Raw genomic sequence first — 18,943 nt, 5'->3', positions numbered from 1 at the left:
AGATTAAACTGTTGTCGGCGATAATTGTCACCGGTGTTCCCCTCGTTTTCAACACACTTGTTTGCCCGTTTAAGCCTGTGATAATTGGCACAATTGCCAGAATTATGTCGCGTAACAACCGTTTGAAAAAGGAGACACGAATGAGAAGATTATTAATTAGTGGTGGATTAAACCAAGACACACGCAGATCTTCTAGGAAGAATACGCTCCAAAACCCCATTTTCAGTTTTATTCGCGAAAGAAGTTCTTCGTATTTTAAGATTGATTCCTATTTGTTACTTGAGATACCTGACAGGTATTTGAGAAACCTTAATTTTTACCCTTATCACCTGCTCCCACCAAACATCATTTTTACCACGAAGACTCGGATATTATTTCGAAAATAATCTGTAACAGAGAATCAGTTGACTAACGATATAAGTAAATTATTTCCTTTAATTTTTCATCGTCTTTCCCAGCGAATCCATCGGATTTAAAACTTCTTGAATAAGAGGTAGGAACGAGAGCGAAGACCATCGAGCCCATCGAACCTTCTTCGATTTCTGTGCAAGCGAAGTTCACCGAACGATTTCTGTCTTCTTCCTCGAAATTTCCTGTTAACCTTGCTCCATCTTCTCATTGATTCCTTCGAAGATTTGATGAGAATCGTTACGTTCTTTAAAGATTACTACACCGTAACGTTGTGTACACGATTAATCGATTTTAATTTGACATATTCTTAGATCGGATAACGTCACAATGAACGTCACGGATCATAGAGAATCAACGAGAAACACGAATCACATATCGTTGAATTTATCGTATTGATATAACTTGTGCAGATAGGAAACGATATTAGAAAATTATCGAGAATGTTTCCCTTTCTAGAAACTGTCTACAATAGAGATTGAAATTGGCTAACGAATAGCCTCTGTATATGCAATTAAACGTTTATCTAGACTTTTCATTCGGGAAAGGTATTTTTAAAAAACGATAATTTCGAGTAACTTCTTAACAGGGTCGCAAATATTTCAGAGGATATAAAATTGAAAGGTTGCTTAAGTGCCAATAAAAATCACTTTCAGCTCGGGTATATCGTCGTAAGTTGAATCGCAAATTTATCGATCGTGTCTTTATCGTGAAGAAAATTGGAATCTGTGAACGTTTATTAGACGGATAGTAGGATAAATAGCGAGGATAAACGTTAGAAAAGGGATATACGTGATTGAATAAGGATCAACGACGTATCATCGCTGTGAAATTGATTGATGTTTCGTTTTATCGAGGTAGCTGACAAGAAAATTGTGTTTTCTTCAGAGAAAAGGAAACAGCTCATAATTTTTAGTTACCTTCTCTTTTTAAAATAGAAAACTCGAGTTTCTTCAAAATTCTATAATTTTACGCAGGAATTATTTTAATCTTTGGTAAGTTCGTAGAATCATAGAAATTTGTAAAGTGGTCAATTTAAAAAATTGTAACGTTATAAAGATCTGATTTCCTTAAATTGTTTTGTCGTGTCCTCTCCGAAGAATTATCTTCATTTCGAAGAATTATCCCTGTTAAAATCAAAATTAGCTTGGGGAAAATTATTCTTCCCCAAATCTTATAGCTGCGCACATACAAGAGTGTAAGAAAATCCTGCTTTTCATCGTTATCGCGGTCTTACAAGAACGAACCGAGAACTTGATAAGATTTAATAAAATAATCGGATCGAAAAAGATGTTTCGTCTTTATTAACAGTCTTTCGAAAAGATTCTTCGAAGTTGATAAAAACACGATTAAGAAAAGTGGGAAATTGCCAATTATCTTCAAAGTATTTTATAATAAATTCTATATGACCATACATTCGACCTCTCCTTTTATATCAACTTAAATCTGTAATGTTACTCTTGATATATTAGTTTAATTATTTCCTTTTAACGTAATTTTCCTGTCAATTAATTACGTAACTTTCTTGCTTAATTTTGAGTGCATCGGAAAGAAGAAAAATTACGCGATTAGGATAGGATAATATCTAATCCTGAAGAAATGTTAATTTCCGTGTGTCATTCCATTTCAGATGAAGCTTAAGCCTGATTACACAACACAGATTGGGTCTTGCGAGCGAGGCACGTCGTTAAGAAATAAGACGGCATTTGCGTGTGCCTTCAATCAGAGAGAATGTTAAATCATTAACAAATCAGATTGCCATTGACTCGTGCAAGGCTAACTAACAATATGTTCGTACTAAAACCTTTAGAGGAACGAAAGGATAGTATACGATAAAGAATAGTTGATGAAACTTTGTCAGTCTCGAATTAATTCAAATTACGATTGTATACATAGTTTCCATTGCGCGAAAAAGTATTTTTACGTGTGTAGCGCTAGAATAAAGAAATTATATTGAAACATCTTTCGTACTTGCAATTTGAAAATAGCCTATTGCATTTGAAGGAATTATGCATTCAAAAATTGAAACAAGTGATATTTCTTTTTGTTATTTTTAACGCCAAGTATACTGTTGCTCCTCTCTCTTTCGTTTTCTACGATTAAATAATTTTCTTAGAAAATAAACGCATACAGGCAAGAAACGAAAGGTTGAAATCGATGTTGTCCATTGTGGCTACAATGCAACGACTTCATCGGAAGTCCATCGAGGAAAAGAGTGAAACGTTCAACCGATGAACGTATTATCGATGCGTATTGCTATCGTAAGCTCTGACAAAGGCGAAGCTCGTGCCAAGGCCACATACGCAACAAGACCTACTTTGTAGGACTTCCTTGTCGACTAATACGATAGCTCGATGTGTTTGCCAATATGTTATATGTTTCCTGAAAAAAAAAATCAAAAATATAATATAATAAAGTAAATAAATGTAAGTAAATTACAAATGTGCGGTAATATAGTAAGACAAGAAACGAAAGATACAGGGAATTAGAAATACTCTCCTAGAATTCAATATGCGATATAATAAATCAGTTGAAAATAAATATTCTTCTCTAGAGAAGATAAAGCATAGAGCATCTATCAAATTGTATCTAAATGTATAGAATATATGTAGAACATCTTTCGGTGGTAAATCGAATCGAAAATCCTGGTGGAAAGGAGAGAATGGACAAAGTGCAATTTCCGCGGCGGAAATTACATCTACGACCAACGGTGGAAAGCATTGTTGAAAACCTGTCCGTGTGTACACGCGTAAACCATGATATAGCTGTGTGTTACGAGAATAGAGCAAATGTTTCACAGGGACACAGAAAGAGGAGCAGCTGATTCGATATTTGATTATTTATGTCAGACACATATAATCTTTATAGGATACTGAATAACGATTTCTGCCATTCTAATCTTTTTCTTTCTTCTTGAAACGATATGCAAAAAAAAAAAATATTACTTAGAAGAGAAACTTTTCCTCTTATGGTCATCGTTAAGTATAAGGCTGTTATTCTTAGAAGAGTCACAAAAGGAACCTTTTCTCCTATGGTCATTGTTAAGTATGAGGTTGTTATTCGTAAAAAAAACCATAAATGGAATGAGGAAACGATGTGCAAAACGATAATTAAAAAAGAAACTTTTCCTCTTATGGTCATTGTTAAGTATAAGGTTGTTATTCTTAGAAGAGTCACAAAAGAAACCTTCTCTACTATGATCATTGTTAAGTATGATGTTGTTATACTATCAATAAGTATAAGGTTGTTATTCTTAGAAGAACTACAAGAGGAACGATGCACAGAAAAATATTATGACATCCTCTTATGATTATTCTATAAAGTTTCTTTTTTAATTTTTTTTCTTATAAATTTCTTTTTTAATTTTATACCATCTAGATACTTTCCGATGCTATGTGTATATTTTTGTATATTTTATATGTGTACATACTTTTACTGAACAAAAAATTGTTTCACATTTTTCCAAAGGTAAATCACGAACAAAGGACCGAACCGATTTTAATCAAGAGTAACAAGCAGCTGGTTGATAAGTAGGTTTCCCTTGGTACACGGGAAGCTCATTTTACGTCCTACCGGAACACGAATGGAGGGACTAGGTATGTAACTAGGTATCCACGGTGAAAGGCGACGTCGGTCGAGCTTTCGTCTTAGTCGCGAGCTTGCGGAACCATCAGTCGTTTCTCGCGTCTCGTCGACGAAACACATCCCCCAACCCTCTACGGGAAACATCCCTTCGCGTCGTTTCTTTCTCGTGAAATTTTATTCTATTTTTATCGAACGCGATGAATCTACGAAAATGAACATTTTCAATCTAATTCTCACGCTAATTTCCGTTTAATTAAACTGGCTGTTTTTCTTTTTCGAAAAAGAAGGAGAAGAATCGAGAAGGAGTATATTATTTTGTACGATGTTCATTCGTAAAGATTGATCTTTCCGTATAATCAATTCGATTATCGTTTTCTTTGTATTCTTGTTTAATATTTTCGTTCTTTTAAAGGAAAGTGATAAGAATAAAAAGGATATTATTTCGTGTTATTCATTTTTATTATATCTATTGTTTCTTGATTTAATCCTTTTCTACGTATTTTTTTCGGAGCAAAAGAAGGAATAGTAGAAATATGAAGGATATTACTTTGTCTGATCGACGTTTACCCGTAATTTATTCATAAGGGTTGATGGAGAATTTTAACGAAGTGACGATTAGTTTTGGTGTTTCTTTGAATTTTCTGTGACACAATGAGAGATAGAACATTTAGCTGAGAAAGAGAGAAAAAGTTTAAATCGTGAGTCATGGTGGATAAATTGCACGAATACGAGGGTTTCGCTGGCAGGGTGCACGATGTTAGAGACAAGTTTAAAGAAAAATGGGAGACGTGGAAAGAGTGGAAGAATGGAATACCGATGGACCAGGGGATTAAAGGGTTCTTGAATCATCTACGAGGACCACCCAAATTGGAGAGAAGTTTGAATGATTACGCGCATATTTACAGGTATTTGTTCAATTATTTGCCCGAAGGTCCTGATAATAATTAACTTTAAACGATAGAAAAATACAAAGGATATATTTTATTTTATACTTTCACCTCTAGAGAATTCATTTTCTGAAAAAAAAATCAGTTTCTCGGCTCATAATATGATGTAATATATTAAAGTTCAGTAAAAAAGGACAAATCTAAAATAACATAGGCCATAGATACGTATAAATATCTTGTAGAAAAAAGACACGAGGAGAATTGGTACGAATATCCGCAGCTGTGATGGGAATCGAATTTTCTTACGCCGCAGAAACAGCGTTTGTTTCACCGACTTTATTAAAAATCGGCGTAGATCATCAGCATATGACCCTCGTCTGGGCACTCAGCCCTCTCATTGGTTTCTTCGTCACACCGATTTTGGGAAGTCTAAGTGATAGATGCAGACTAAAATATGGAAGAAGAAGACCGTTCATTCTATTGCTGGCTCTTGGAGTTTTGATAGGTAAAATGTTTTTGTGTAATTTGTGATAATCGTTTATAGAAAATTGAAAAATGGAAAAATGCGCAGAATGAAAACAGTAATTACAATATATGTAAAATATTTGTAAATGGCAAAGTGCAGTATTCATTATGATATTTATTTGTGAAATAGCCAATAAAATAAATGAAGTAAGTTTTGTATGCTTACGCGATTATTAAAAATGACTTATTTTATGATATACTTTCTACTTAATTTTCAAGGATTAATATTAGTTCCAAATGGGGAAGATATGGGATATGCCTTCGGAGATGTTCCACCTACATGGACCAACTATACAGTTCCCTTAGGACATCGAACTACGGCGAAACATGCGAAAGAAGAGTCAGTGAAACCTCCATCTCACTCTTGGGGAATTTTCTTCACTATCCTAGGCACAGTTCTGCTCGATTTCGATGCTGATGCCTGCCAAAGTCCAGCCAGAGCTTATTTACTCGACGTCACTGTACCTGGCAAGTAATTAAAGTTGTTATTTATAATATTATTTAATTATCTACACACTAACTAATATTTATTATCATTTAATTATTCATCATACAATCTATATTAATTACTAGATAGATATTTATTGTAATTCCAGCCATTAGGTGGCCATAAAACACTTGATTTACATATATTAATTATTATCTAACTACTTATCTTGAATAAAACAAAACTTTTATTCTGAATAAAATATTTTATATTTGTGTTTTAAACTAAAATTGAAATAAAATTAATATAATTTGATGCGATGGTTACAAGAATTGTTTATGATCTCATAATCATTATTGCAAATTTTTCTTTTCACAGATGACCATGCTAAAGGTTTAAGTACGTTTACCATAATGGCAGGCTTGGGAGGATTCATGGGATACGGACTAGGTGGAATTAATTGGGATGCTACTACGATAGGAGTTATGTTAGGTGGACATCTTCATGCTACTTTCACTTTAATTACGATTATTTTTGTTATTTGTGTATCCTGTACCATTACCAGCTTCAAAGAAATCCCATTGGAATTGTTGGAAAGTGACGAATATCGTCAGTTACAGGAACAAAAGGTTCGTTTAGTATTAATTAATTATTAAGAATAATATTAATAATTATACTACTACTAACATTAATAACGATTAATTTATATTGCTTTAGAAATAAAGAATTAGTTTGGATAGTTTTCCTGCATTTTTTAAGAATTTTTTTTTATTCTCGAAATTAATTCAGGCATCTGCTGAAGAATCGGAGGATCAGCCAAAGGAACATGAAAAAATCATCACAGATGATTGTGCTTCTTATGGCACCTTGGGCAATGATCAAGAGATTGCTACGAAAAAGGATGTAAGTCGATATATTTGTTCCACAGAATATAAATCAAAAATAAAGTGGTAATGATAAATAAGGTAATTGTATCTTTTTTCTCTTTTTCATAGGAGTTTGCTCTGAAACCTCTTCCAGTTCAAGAACCAGAGAAAAGAGTTGGTCAAGTTCCTATGATACCAGATATACCCATTCAAGACACAAATTACGTTGAACATGGTTTCGATGAAAGTATCGAAGGAAATCCAAAAGCCACATTAAGGGAATATCTTCTTTCTATCGTATATATGCCACATAGTCTTCGTATGGTGTGCCTAACTAATTTATTTTGTTGGATGGCACATGTATGTTATTCCCTGTACTTCACTGATTTCGTTGGGGAAGCTGTTTATGGGGGAAACCCACAGGTATTTATTCATTAATCAATTATTATACTTTTATTACTTAGTTTTAAAAATTATACGTTTGCATAATGTATATAATTGAATTTTTATATTTGTATAATTTAATGTATTATTCGTGCAAATTATAGGCTCCAGAAGGTAGCAAAGAAAGAGAATTATACGAAAGTGGAGTTCGCTTTGGATGTTGGGGAATGTCTATGTATTCATTATCCTGTTCCTGTTATTCAATGATTATCGAGAAGCTCATAGAACGCTACAAGTAAATATCTTCTTTTTTTTTAAAGAAGTAATTTTTATTTGACAGAATAATTCTTAATTAATGAAAGTATAGTTTCACTGGAAGTTTAAATTTCATTTTATTTTCTATTTAGATTCTTTTTTATCAAAATAATTCTTCATATCAATGTTATATATTCAAAAATTAGTTTTCTAGTTCGCCTTTTATTTAAGTCCTTCAGATTTTTTTAAACAAAGGACTGTAATAAAAAAGAATCGTTTTTCTGGTAAAAGACGTATAATGTATCATGTGATTTAACAGAGCCCGGAGGGTATACATTTGCGGCCTGCTGTTCTATAGCACTGGTATGATGATGATGGCGTTGACGAAACATCCCGCGGGAGTGATCATATTCTCTTGGACCGCAGGTGTTATGTACTCCACATTATTCACTATGCCATATCTTCTAGTTGCACATTATCATGCTTCATCAACAGTAAGTGGTATCCTGTATATTAAAAGAGTAATCCCAAAGGAATCGACCAAAAAATGTAAATCATTCAACTAACAATGTCGTGATTAAAAAAATAAAAATTTGTTCAATTCGCAATTTTATCTTAGATTGGATTAAGACCAGAATGTTCCTTAATTATCAAAAAATATATATAATTTAAAACAAACCATGTTTTCTCGTAACAAATAACATTCAGAATTTCAATAAATCTTAATAATTTCCAAAGTTTAATAATACGTACCATATAATATATCCAATTTTTATATTATTAGAATTATTTTATAAATAACAAGAATAATTTAATAAAACTCAATGGAGGGGAAGTGTGATGCCATTAAATAACGTAACGTAGTAATGTAACAGACGTATATATCAAGGAGAAATTGAATTAGTCGACTTTGTAGTTCGAGGTGACAGCCGAGGGTGAAGCCGTTCAAAGCGGGGGAGTGCGTGGTCTTGGCACAGACGTCGCAATCGTCTCCTCTATGGTGTTTCTGGCGCAGTTTCTTCTGTCCTGCTGCCTAGGAACGATCGTTAGTAAATCTGGGACCACTACAGCTGTTGTATGCGTGGCTAGTACCCTCGCCGCCTGCGGAGCCATTTCTGCAACACAGATTATGTATCTGGATCTTTGAAGTTCCTTTGGTAAACAGACGTTAATTATTTTTATTTTTGTAATTTATTATTTAAAGAATGGATTTTATATTTGACTAATTCGAAATAATAGCCCTGGAGGAATTATCACATTATATATTATGATTTATTATTATTAATGGAAACTAATTTAAATTTAGAATTTAAGTTATTGAAATTTAAAGAGAAGTGTCTTATTTTTATATTTAATTAACAATTCTCTTCTAAAATCACTTTTGAAAAAATTAGACTGTCGTCAAACTGATCATCTTTCCTTCTCTTTTTCTTTTTCTTTTTAGTGACACTGAAATATTTGAATTATTTTTATTCTTCAAATTAATACTAAATTATAGTATATATTATATATATATATTAATGCTAAAGAGATTTTATTACTCTGATACTTTTGAAGTAGACTACACATTTGGCGACGTTGATTATTTTTATTTTTACTACCAAGTATAAGAAGAATAGTGCTGTCGTAAAAACTGTTCAAAATAATAATTGTTGCTAAAGTGATGTATACATATTGTGTAATTCTCTCTATATAAATATCTGCTGTATTAATATTTCTACATTTATTGTTATTAGCATTATTTACATAACGAAAGAGAATTTCAATGATTTGGAAAGATCTATGAAACCTTGTGATTAGGAAATGTAATAACGATATAATAATGATAACGATGCACAAATAGTGGCTCCGTGTATCTACGATACATCGTACAATTACGATTCTATATAATTTAAAGATACTTGTAAATAAATGTAACTTGTAAAAACATAATAAAATACGTAGCATAATCTATACACGAATGAAGAATATACCTTATTAAGGATCAATTGATATTAAACCACAAATTTCATAGGCAATCTCGATTTCCCTAAAAATCAACCTACTTAGATCCACAATGTACCGCAGAACGTACCGATCCATATCAAAATCCTGTAAAATTACACAAAAAAATTATATTTTCATTTTTTAATATTTTTATGTTTCTATATTTTACATTTCTTTATTATTCATATAAAAAATTTTGATATATGAGAGGAGATAAAAGGAGTGAAAAGAACATAGTCTTTAAAATAATAATCTTGAAGTTCTCCACAAATTAATTAATCAAAAAGAATCACATTTACGACTGAACACGAAATTAATTTAATGAACCATCACAAATGAATTTACTTGTAGATCCAACTAACAATTGTCATACCTGTACTATTTCATACTGTCTGTTCTTACAAATTACGGGATAAGAAAAAAATATTCCAGATCGAATCGAATAAGAATAATCAGACATAACACCCATAGAGGTCCATTCATTCTCTGGAGTGCCATTCCATAAGATTTTACAGTGCTCTGCCAACGCATAAGCTATGGAATTAATGAGGCTTGGTCTGTGAACAACATTTCGAATAGTCTAAAAAAAGGAGGAAAATATCTTAATTAATATCGAATATTTAATTCTATTTCATTTTCACGAAAATAATGACCATACTACATCACTTCACATCATCTTACAACCATTTAATGCAACTATTCCAATTTATAACTCCATACACGATTCACATTCGGAAACTTTGAAACTTGAATGAAAGATTAAAACAAAGTCCCAAATACAATGAATACACATTTTCACATTTTTATATAGAATTTAATAAATGTAAGCGGTAAAGGTCAAATTAAGAAACCTTTATGTATCCTGAAAGGGCAATATTTAAAAAAAGAAATATATACGTATATAGTTTAATAATTTTGATTTTTTAATTACAATTTTTAATATTAAATATCTTATTTTCATATATCAAAAGGTCGAAGGTCTTACTTGTGGAAGAACGTCAGTAATCCAAACTTTCAAAACATCAGCCAAAGGTTTTCCATGGGTGAAGTACATATATCTGCAATCGGGATAACTATACGAGCCATTCGAACCCCAGATTATTATATTCTTTACTTCTGTTGGAAGACACTGCGCTCGTGCAGCAATCTGAAATTTGAAGAAAAAACTGTTTGTTTAAAAATAAATTGAAATCATTAATAAATTAAATTATTTAAATATCAAACACATATAAGAAACACCAGAAGTACCTGACCTGCAGCAATATTTAAATTAAGCAAAGATAATGTAGTTATATTCTTGATAGGAATAGATTTCACATATTTGGATATGATTGTGGCAGCAGTAGTTCCTAATACAATAATTCTTGCATCCCTTTTTACATACTTTTCTATAACTTCACCCTACAGATGGTATAAGATTTATAAATAATGGAAATGTTAATATTATATTTGAACAAGATAGGAATAATTAATATACATAAAACTTGGAAGTCAGAACGTATTCTTCAAAAAATGGTTCAAGGTATTCATTGTCCTTAAAATCATACTCTCTTGCATAACCAATACAAATTACAACATCTGCATCCTTAAATTCAATGGAAGCATCATGACCATAACTGATGCCTATTGATATTAAAATATCTTAGTAATTGATTATGTTGTTATTTAACTTAACATAATGCACTGAATAATATTAAACAAAAATAAACCATCTTTTTATTACTGCATGGGTATTTACCATTTAAAACTTTGGGGCTAAAGGAAGTGAGTTCAATTGCAACACTTTCCAAGAAGGTCGTCTTATTCGGTAATTCATAAAGGCTGACAAAGACAGATTGATTTTCACCAAATACATTATCATTCAACATTCTATACAAAAATGCACGTGCAAGATCTGTTGTACCATCTGTAACTACTACTTTTAAAACATTCTCTTTACGTCGAAAATAATTTCTAAGTATATGATCATTCCTTTCTAAATGTAATTTTTCATTCAACATTTTATTGCAAATTTATATTCTCTATTTAATTATTTACCAAACGAATATCGACATAAATCATAGTATTATTTTGTTTTAATTCGCAAGAAATGGAGAAAAAAGAAGGTTTCTAAATATATAAATAAAGACATAATTACAATGAAAACATAATTATTTATTAAGTACGTAAGTTATTAATACATTTTTCCAAAATCTCCTTCTTGATGCGTGGATAATCAGGACTCTGTTTCAAAACTTCATTACAAGCTTCTATCCCGTCTGCGTAAGCTTTCGCTTTCATTGAGCAATAAGCTAATTTATAAGCCACAGACAATTTCGATTTTCCGCCAAACTTCCATGCTTCGCTATACTGTGATGCAGCTTCGCGATAATTTTGCTCTTTTTCTGCAATGTATGCAGACAATTCATGAGCTCTAACACAAGTGGCATTATGTTGTAAAACACGTCTTAAAAGATCATTTGCCAATTCATATTTGTTGGATTGAACATAAATATCTGCTAAAAGTAACCAACAACGTTCCAGGTATTCTGCATCCTCAAAGGTCCATGTGTTTTTGCTGACACGTTTTAGATGGTTTCGAGCTCTAGGAGTTTGTTTCAAAAGAATGTGGGCCATAGCCATGCCTAAAGCTGGTCCTACGTGATCTCTCAATGCCTCTTGACTAGCTAATGCAGTGCAATCCTGCAATGCTTTTTCCACATTGGATTTTTGCTTTGTAGCAAGCAGAAAGAAATTGCTTAACAATCTGTGCGTCAACATTTCATGTGGACTACCTTTAGGATTTAATTCCTATAATAATAAAGTAATGTTTTTAAAACTCAAATCTTATAACACACTATTTTATTAAAAATTTTAAATCATAGATTTACTATGTTCTTTTTGCTCTTTTTTGAGTACCTGTAGCAAACGATAGGCTGTTTTCAGAGCCATTGTTCTAGAGTCTTGATATTCAGCATCATCGTCGTTAAAGATTTCATTAGAGAGGGAAGAATCATCATCCGGATCTAAACAAATCTCGATCATATTGTATATTGCCTGTTGACCCCACTCAGGATCACGTCTGGCGAAATTGAACTGACGAAGCGCGGAATTTAATCGACCCATACGCCAATCCAATAAACCCGCGCAATAATAATAGCCAGATGTTAAATTTGCACCACTCATTCCTAGTTCTGCTCGATGAAGCCATTCTTCAAGATCGTCCATATCCCCTAAATTTGTTACATCATAAATAAGTCTTGCATTAGGGAATTATAAATTTCAAAATTTAAATTTTTAAATGAAATTCACCTGTTCGACGAGAAACTTCTATCAATCTCGCTAAAGCGGTCCAGTAAGTTGGCTGCTTCAGCAATAGTTGTCGAAAGTGAAATGCTGCTGTGTCAAAATCAACTTTTCTAAATGCAAGATCTGCCATCATTATGGAAGCAGCTTCATTGTTGGGATCCGCGTTCAATAAAGCTGTACAGCTTTGAGCACATCGATCCAAATTATTTGTCTGTCATTTTACAGTATACAATTATTAACAATTTCCTAAATGATACTGTAAATTGCAATTATTGTCATTTTATTTGCGACTTACCTGCATATAAAGTTTTGCTAAGGATAACAAAGCATTTACATCCGCAGGCTTATGATTCAGTGCTTCTTTATAGTACGTAATAGCTTGATCATAATCTCTTAGAGAAGAGGAATGATCAGCCATTGTTAAACAGATATTTGCAAGAAGTTGTTTCTCCTCTTCCAAGTTAGAACCTCCCATGCGTTGAATGTATCTATGTTGATTTTCCTTGGCTTCCTTCAATGCTGACAAAGCACCATTAATATTATCTGCTTTTTCTCGTGTTTTAGCAAGCAACAGCAAAAGCTGACTACGCACTTCTAAGCTCTTTAAATCAGAATCTCGTCGACCGTCTGAAATATCAAAAGTCATTAAAATAATTAAAATTAAAGTAGAAGAATAAAATTATGCAGCTAAAATAATTTCTACCTTGTAATTCTTGAACCAATGTAGCTTCTGCTTTATCATACTGTTTCAACTTTATGAACAACTTTGCAAGATCTAATTTCAAGCTTTTAAAGTTCTCTTGTTTCATCACATCTCTGTAATAATTTATGGCTTTTGTGTACTGATGCGTCTTTATAAGTGCCTTTCCTAGCTTACTTGCTATATGTACTTTATTTGTAGGATTCTGTTTCAAAGCATGCTCATATGCTTCTATTGCTCTCTCCGGTTCTTGTATAGAGATATATGCATCACCAAGCATACTATATGTCTTAGGACCAGGACAATGTTCAACCAATTCTCTACAAAATAAAATATTTCAACAGATTGAAAGAAATATAACAAAATGTAGAAATTTATGAAAAACAAACCTGAAACACGTAGCAAAAGCGAGTCGATCCTTTTTGTGTTTCAAATTTATCTCGGCTAAACGCGTATGTGCTTGCAAATAATAAAGTTGGTCTGACGTTACTTTTGACAAGCAATCGATGGCTTCATCCAACTCTCCCATTTCTAAAAGTAACTCTGCGTTTCCTATTAATATTCTACCTTTCTCTGAAGTGTTCCCAAGTTTTATATTTGCATCTTGTATTATGTCAATTGCCTCATTGAAATGTCTCATTTTTCCATAAGCAGAAATTAGTTCCAGGTACAAAGTTGCCATATCTGATGTTGAAATATCTGAAGCTTCTGAAGTACTTTTATGTGATTGCATCTCAGTTAATGACATAGCTGACTGAAAACTTGTTATTGAGCCCTCTATATCATTTGTTTCTTTTTGAACCATGCCAGTAATTAAGTGATAAATCGGATTGTCTCTGATCTTGAAATTGTAACTTAAACCAACTTCAAGACTTTGTGAAGCTGACTGATAATTCCCTTGACGAGCTAGAATCTGCGCCATTAGTAAATGCGCTTCCGCGTTGGTTGAATCCACATTATCTAAAAGATTTCTTAGTATGTATGAAGATTCTTCTAAATTTCCACTTTGCATTTTAGCTTTACTCAGTAGTAACTGTGAAATACTCAAACCAGGGTATGCTTCTGATAATTGCTCTAACAAATACAAACTTGGCTCTTTGTAATTGGATACATTTTCCTCAGAATTTGTTACATCACTTGTTACAGAATAAACTAAACGTTGTTTGGAAATTTCTAAACATAAATCAGGATTTAATTTTTTCATATAATCATAACCATATGGTACATATTTACAGTTGTCCAGTATGATCGTAGCTGCATTGTTCAAATAATTCAGGACTTTAATGGAATCATTGGAGCTCAATTTGGCAGACATAAAAAGCAATTCTGCATCCACTGAATTAGACTGTATCTCCATCAAAAAATCTACTTGCTGCCGTGCCAAGCTCAAGGCATCAATTGAAGTATCTAAAAGCTGACAATGGGCTAGTCCCATCAAAGCAGGAAACGATGATTCGTTTATTCGAACAGCGCTTCTGTACCAATTTTCTGCATCTTTCACTTTACCCAGTGAAACATACAAGTTTCCTAATTCCACCATGAGATCTGCACTTTTTGGATTCTGTTGTAGTGCCTTTTCAATGGTCCTAGAAACTTCCAATAAAATCCCTTGATGTTTGCAAGCTAATCGTGAAAATAATTGAATATTGTTCACCAAAACTGTGACGTTCTTTGTTTCTATAATGATCATATTTCTGAAAAATGACTGTAAATGTTTTAGTCCTTCATTATAATTTCCATCCCTACAAAGATATACAAATGCATGTGCTTTTCTTGCATCCAAATTATTTGAGTCAATCGACATTATCCTATTAGCGGTCTCCAGAACTTGGTCCCAATCTTTCAATGCGAGTTGATTGCACAATTTTTCTACCAAGGGTAGACATAATTTAGGATATCGTACAATTAAAGAATTTAATGTTGATATTGCTCCTGTATAGTCACCTTGCTGTTGTTTGTATTTTGCAGAACCAAGCAAAGCATTTATATTCTTTGAATCTTGTACTAAAACAACTTCAAACAAGTTTGGCTCACTTGAATCATTTTCGTTTGCAATAAATAAATCCACCCAAGCTTTTGTTAATAACACATTTTTATTGGATGAATCAAGCTTGTAAGCCCTCTCTACATAATCTCTAGCTTTGTCAACTTTCTGAGATAAAAGCAACACTGAGGCTGCTAAAGCTAATGCGTTTGAAGACGATTTTCGTTTCTCGTCTCTAATTCTTGTTTCGATTTGTATTATAGTGGCCTTTTCAACATTTTCAGTTTTCATATATGCAATATTCTGAAGAAGCAATGCTGTCAATGTGGTATCTGCATTGTTCATTAAGTTTGAACATTCTTTGATTGCTTCTTGTACTTTTCCAGTTAATATGTATGCAAGACTTAAAAGAATTCTTAGATATTCGTTTGCTGGATACACTTCACATGCTTCTTTGCAATAAACTAACATGCCATTGTAGTAAAATTGATGACAAAACCATTCAATTAAAGTAATATACTCTATTTCCTCCATTTTACCAGTGAAATAAGGAACAATAATGAATTTTAAATCATTAAGTAATAGCTTAATTCAATAATTATTCAAAATTGCAGCAATTATTGTAACGATATTTATTAAGAAGAATATATCAAAAAATCTTCTGGATCAGGTAATTCATATATAATGTCAGGGTCTAAAGGTTCTGAATCAGGTCCTTCTAAAATATGCGGTGGTCCAACAATATATTCTTCAAGAGCTGGATTCTTAATTGCAAGATAATACTTCTGCATGTACTCACATGTCAAGTACATATATAAATAATTCACAACAACATATGTAAATGCAGTCTACAAATATAGACATTAATATAGCATAATTTATAACAATAAACATTCATTTGAAATTACAAGAAATTTGAAAATAAATTTTACCTCTGTAAGCAAGCGAGCTAAACCTCTTCCTGTATATCTATAGGGTACACTAATCACTTGCATGTCTAAAACCTTCCTCTCAGCTTTGTATTGTAATACTGCCCTTGCTGGTCAAAAAATAAAAAAAAGAAATATATTTTAAAATACTATTCACATTAACAATATAAAAATTATATTTGTTTCATATTTTCCCCTCAATTCTTGGGTCATGAATAATATTAGAAATTTATTCAAATAATAATTTTTCGGATGAAATATTTCTTACAGTTGTCATCCAATTTTACGTAGAAAAGACCTCGGTTTTCATTATGATGCACTGCATAAAACAACCTTGCAAATTTATTTCGTTTGATTTGTAATGACATAAGTGACGATAACTTGGTCACGTAATTCATACCATTTATTACATATAAGATACTAATAATAATACATCTTTTAAAAATTTCAACTAATTATATACTTACACATTCATTTAAATCTACAAAATATGTATTTTTTAATTGAAGTTTTGAATATGCAATAGGTTAGGTTTTTGTTGTCAAACAGTTGCTTAGCAACAGACTTGACAGAAAGATGCTATTTTAAGGGACAGTAGCGTTTCAGAATCTTTCATTTATAAATTTTATATAATTATAGCTTTATAGCAAATGATTATTGACACTGTGTAAGTTAATAATCTCAATAGCAATAAAACACATATAGATAAGTCATAAAAAAGAAAATAGTTTTCAATTCTATTGTGTAATATCTCACATACATTTATTTATTGATATTCAAATCTGTATCTAAAATATTACTGCTATAATAAGAATAGGTTATTATTAATGATATAATGTAAATTTATCCTTAATATTTATCGATGATACATCATACCCATAAACAATAACACGTATTGGTATAACAGTACTATGTCAACATAAATTTGTGCTGTTGCAAATACAACTTCATCCGGACTTAATTCTATTCTTCTTCCACCCATAATTGTTTGCACATCAAAATACAAGTACTAGAAAACATATAATAATGACCTTTTATGTTTGAAATATCTTTTCTTAGAGTATGATATATTATGTTGAAATTAAATAATATTTTCAATATATATATTAATTCTATATTAACCATTGATAATAAAATCATTCCTATAACTGAGATTATTATATGTAATACTCTTATATATGTAAATAGCAGAACTATCATTATCACAAAAATTGAAACAATAGAAGCCAGTCCAAAGATCATCAACAGTCCTGTTCTCATTGTTAAATCAAACTGTAACATTATTTACATTATTTATAATTATTATTTGTTTTATAATTATTATTTATGATATTTTCTGTTATTTTATGTCATACAAGTTTTATAGCTAAATACCTTAGAAAATGTTGCGATAAGACCTATTCCTAATGTAATTAAAGTTGTCATACCTAATGCCATCAATATTACTTCAACTTCTAAAAAGACTGATACAAAAGCAGCTAAATATGACATAGAAAGCGTCTGTAAATAATAATTTTTTAGTACTGAATGTTAAATTGCATGGAAGACATCCAATTAATAAGGTTTCAATATGGCTAAGAACCTTACCAATTTAGTTAGCCATATATAATTGAAAGGTGGATTGCGTCTAGCTCTTTCAGATATAGATATAGCGCAAAAAGAAATGGTAAAGCATATCCTAATAAAATTATGAATTATTTACTAAATAATATATCTAAAATAGTTGCAATATAGTTGCACTATTTACGTACATAGCTATAATCCACATATACCAATGAATTATCATAAATTTTCTAGCAGCATCCCTGGAATAGAGTTGTTAAAATAAACACAATTCATAGCTTTAATCCATAAAGGAAATATTATTAAAACATTGCTAAATCATAATGCTTACACAAACAAAAAGACTGCAATGATGCCAGAGGTAAATAGTAATTGAATTGTTAATATACAGAAAATTTTTCTAATAAAACTTCTTCTCACTGTGTCATCTTTAAAGTCGCCCATATATTCCGAATCATCATCATCTGGCGCCATTGCTCTTCTTCGTTGTTGTTCACGCCAAGCTCTGTATAATTGTTCGTTCTCCCTTTCCCTTTGTGCTACCATTTCATCTGTAACTGTAGTAGTGTATGGTCCCTAATGAAAATCACATCATTAATAAATAAATAGATGTACGAATGTATGTAATTTTTGTTACTCACTGTTTTTATCTTCTGCCCTTTATACAAAGGGGGAAGTTGTGGAGGACCTGGTATAAGTTTTTGAGCCTTTTGATTCTCTTCCATCAGATAATTGTCTTGATAATGTGCTATCAAATATTTAAATTAATAGTTATATACTACATCTGAAATACCAACTAAATGCATTTTTATATCAAACACGCTTTTTCTGGACATAGTGAATGTGTTAATACACAAATATATCTTAATAAAATTGAATTTGTATAGATTTATACTTACAAAAAAGTTGTTCACCTTTCAATTTTATTTAGATGCAGAATTTTAGGACATTGATAAGAAAAATAATAGACACACATAAAATGTCAAACTTTTAATTCATAGATAAACAAATGAGTACTATGATGCAAACAAAATAAATTTTTGGAGTGTGTAGTATATAAATATACAGATACACATATACTTATCACGCACACTGAACATTGGTAATAGTGATCAAGATACAAAGAAAGAATAGAAAGCAAAAGTTATTTTAATTT

General features: G+C 31.5%; 4 protein-coding genes across 7 annotated transcripts; 1 reads left to right on the top strand and 3 right to left on the bottom strand.

Moving 5' to 3' along the window:
- The first annotated feature begins 3,795 nt into the window (after positions 1-3,795).
- Positions 3,796-9,290, top strand: lovit (loss of visual transmission). 4 transcript variants are annotated; one of them, XM_069128398.1, is made up of 10 exons: positions 3,796-4,004; positions 4,579-4,898; positions 5,123-5,385; positions 5,625-5,873; positions 6,211-6,461; positions 6,622-6,735; positions 6,828-7,121; positions 7,247-7,377; positions 7,657-7,831; positions 8,254-9,290. In XM_069128398.1, exons 2-10 carry the CDS (start codon positions 4,699-4,701, stop codon positions 8,482-8,484), a joined length of 1,908 nt encoding a protein of 635 aa, XP_068984499.1. In that variant the 5' UTR covers positions 3,796-4,004; positions 4,579-4,698; the 3' UTR covers positions 8,485-9,290. The 4 variants fall into 4 exon arrangements, with proteins under 4 accessions (XP_068984499.1, XP_068984501.1, XP_068984498.1 ...); XM_069128400.1 differs by lacking the exon at positions 3,796-4,004 and adding an exon at positions 4,029-4,310; XM_069128397.1 differs by lacking the exon at positions 3,796-4,004 and adding an exon at positions 4,029-4,310 and having other exon boundaries at positions 4,511-4,898.
- Positions 9,287-11,362, bottom strand: LOC138187521 (malate dehydrogenase, cytoplasmic). The gene is made up of 6 exons (XM_069128420.1): positions 11,062-11,362; positions 10,801-10,946; positions 10,572-10,724; positions 10,309-10,470; positions 9,697-9,903; positions 9,287-9,428 (listed from the first exon to the last, which is right to left on the bottom strand). The coding sequence occupies exons 1-6, from the start codon at positions 11,321-11,323 to the stop codon at positions 9,315-9,317; spliced, it is 1,044 nt and encodes a 347-aa protein (XP_068984521.1). The 5' UTR covers positions 11,324-11,362; the 3' UTR covers positions 9,287-9,314.
- Positions 11,363-11,456: 94 nt separating this feature from the next.
- On the bottom strand, positions 11,457-15,927 carry LOC138187507 (tetratricopeptide repeat protein 21B). The gene is made up of 6 exons (XM_069128385.1): positions 13,701-15,927; positions 13,315-13,631; positions 12,907-13,238; positions 12,615-12,822; positions 12,222-12,535; positions 11,457-12,113 (listed from the first exon to the last, which is right to left on the bottom strand). Exons 1-6 carry the CDS (start codon positions 15,827-15,829, stop codon positions 11,481-11,483), a joined length of 3,933 nt encoding a protein of 1,310 aa, XP_068984486.1. The 5' UTR covers positions 15,830-15,927; the 3' UTR covers positions 11,457-11,480.
- LOC138187512 (protein lifeguard 3-like) lies at positions 15,830-18,767 on the bottom strand. The gene is made up of 10 exons (XM_069128405.1): positions 18,687-18,767; positions 18,429-18,535; positions 18,119-18,363; positions 17,976-18,029; positions 17,812-17,902; positions 17,599-17,724; positions 17,347-17,496; positions 17,101-17,233; positions 16,228-16,334; positions 15,830-16,143 (listed from the first exon to the last, which is right to left on the bottom strand). Exons 2-10 carry the CDS (start codon positions 18,510-18,512, stop codon positions 15,931-15,933), a joined length of 1,203 nt encoding a protein of 400 aa, XP_068984506.1. The 5' UTR covers positions 18,513-18,535; positions 18,687-18,767; the 3' UTR covers positions 15,830-15,930.
- Between the last annotated feature and the right edge of the window lie 176 nt (positions 18,768-18,943).

This window comes from Bombus flavifrons, chromosome 15, assembly GCF_040668555.2.
Source record: "Bombus flavifrons isolate JBK064 chromosome 15, iyBomFlav1_principal, whole genome shotgun sequence".
Lineage (NCBI taxonomy): Eukaryota > Metazoa > Arthropoda > Insecta > Hymenoptera > Apidae > Bombus > Bombus flavifrons.
The sequence above is the reverse complement of the archived record's forward strand: the minus strand, read 5'-3'. Positions and strand labels throughout refer to the sequence as shown.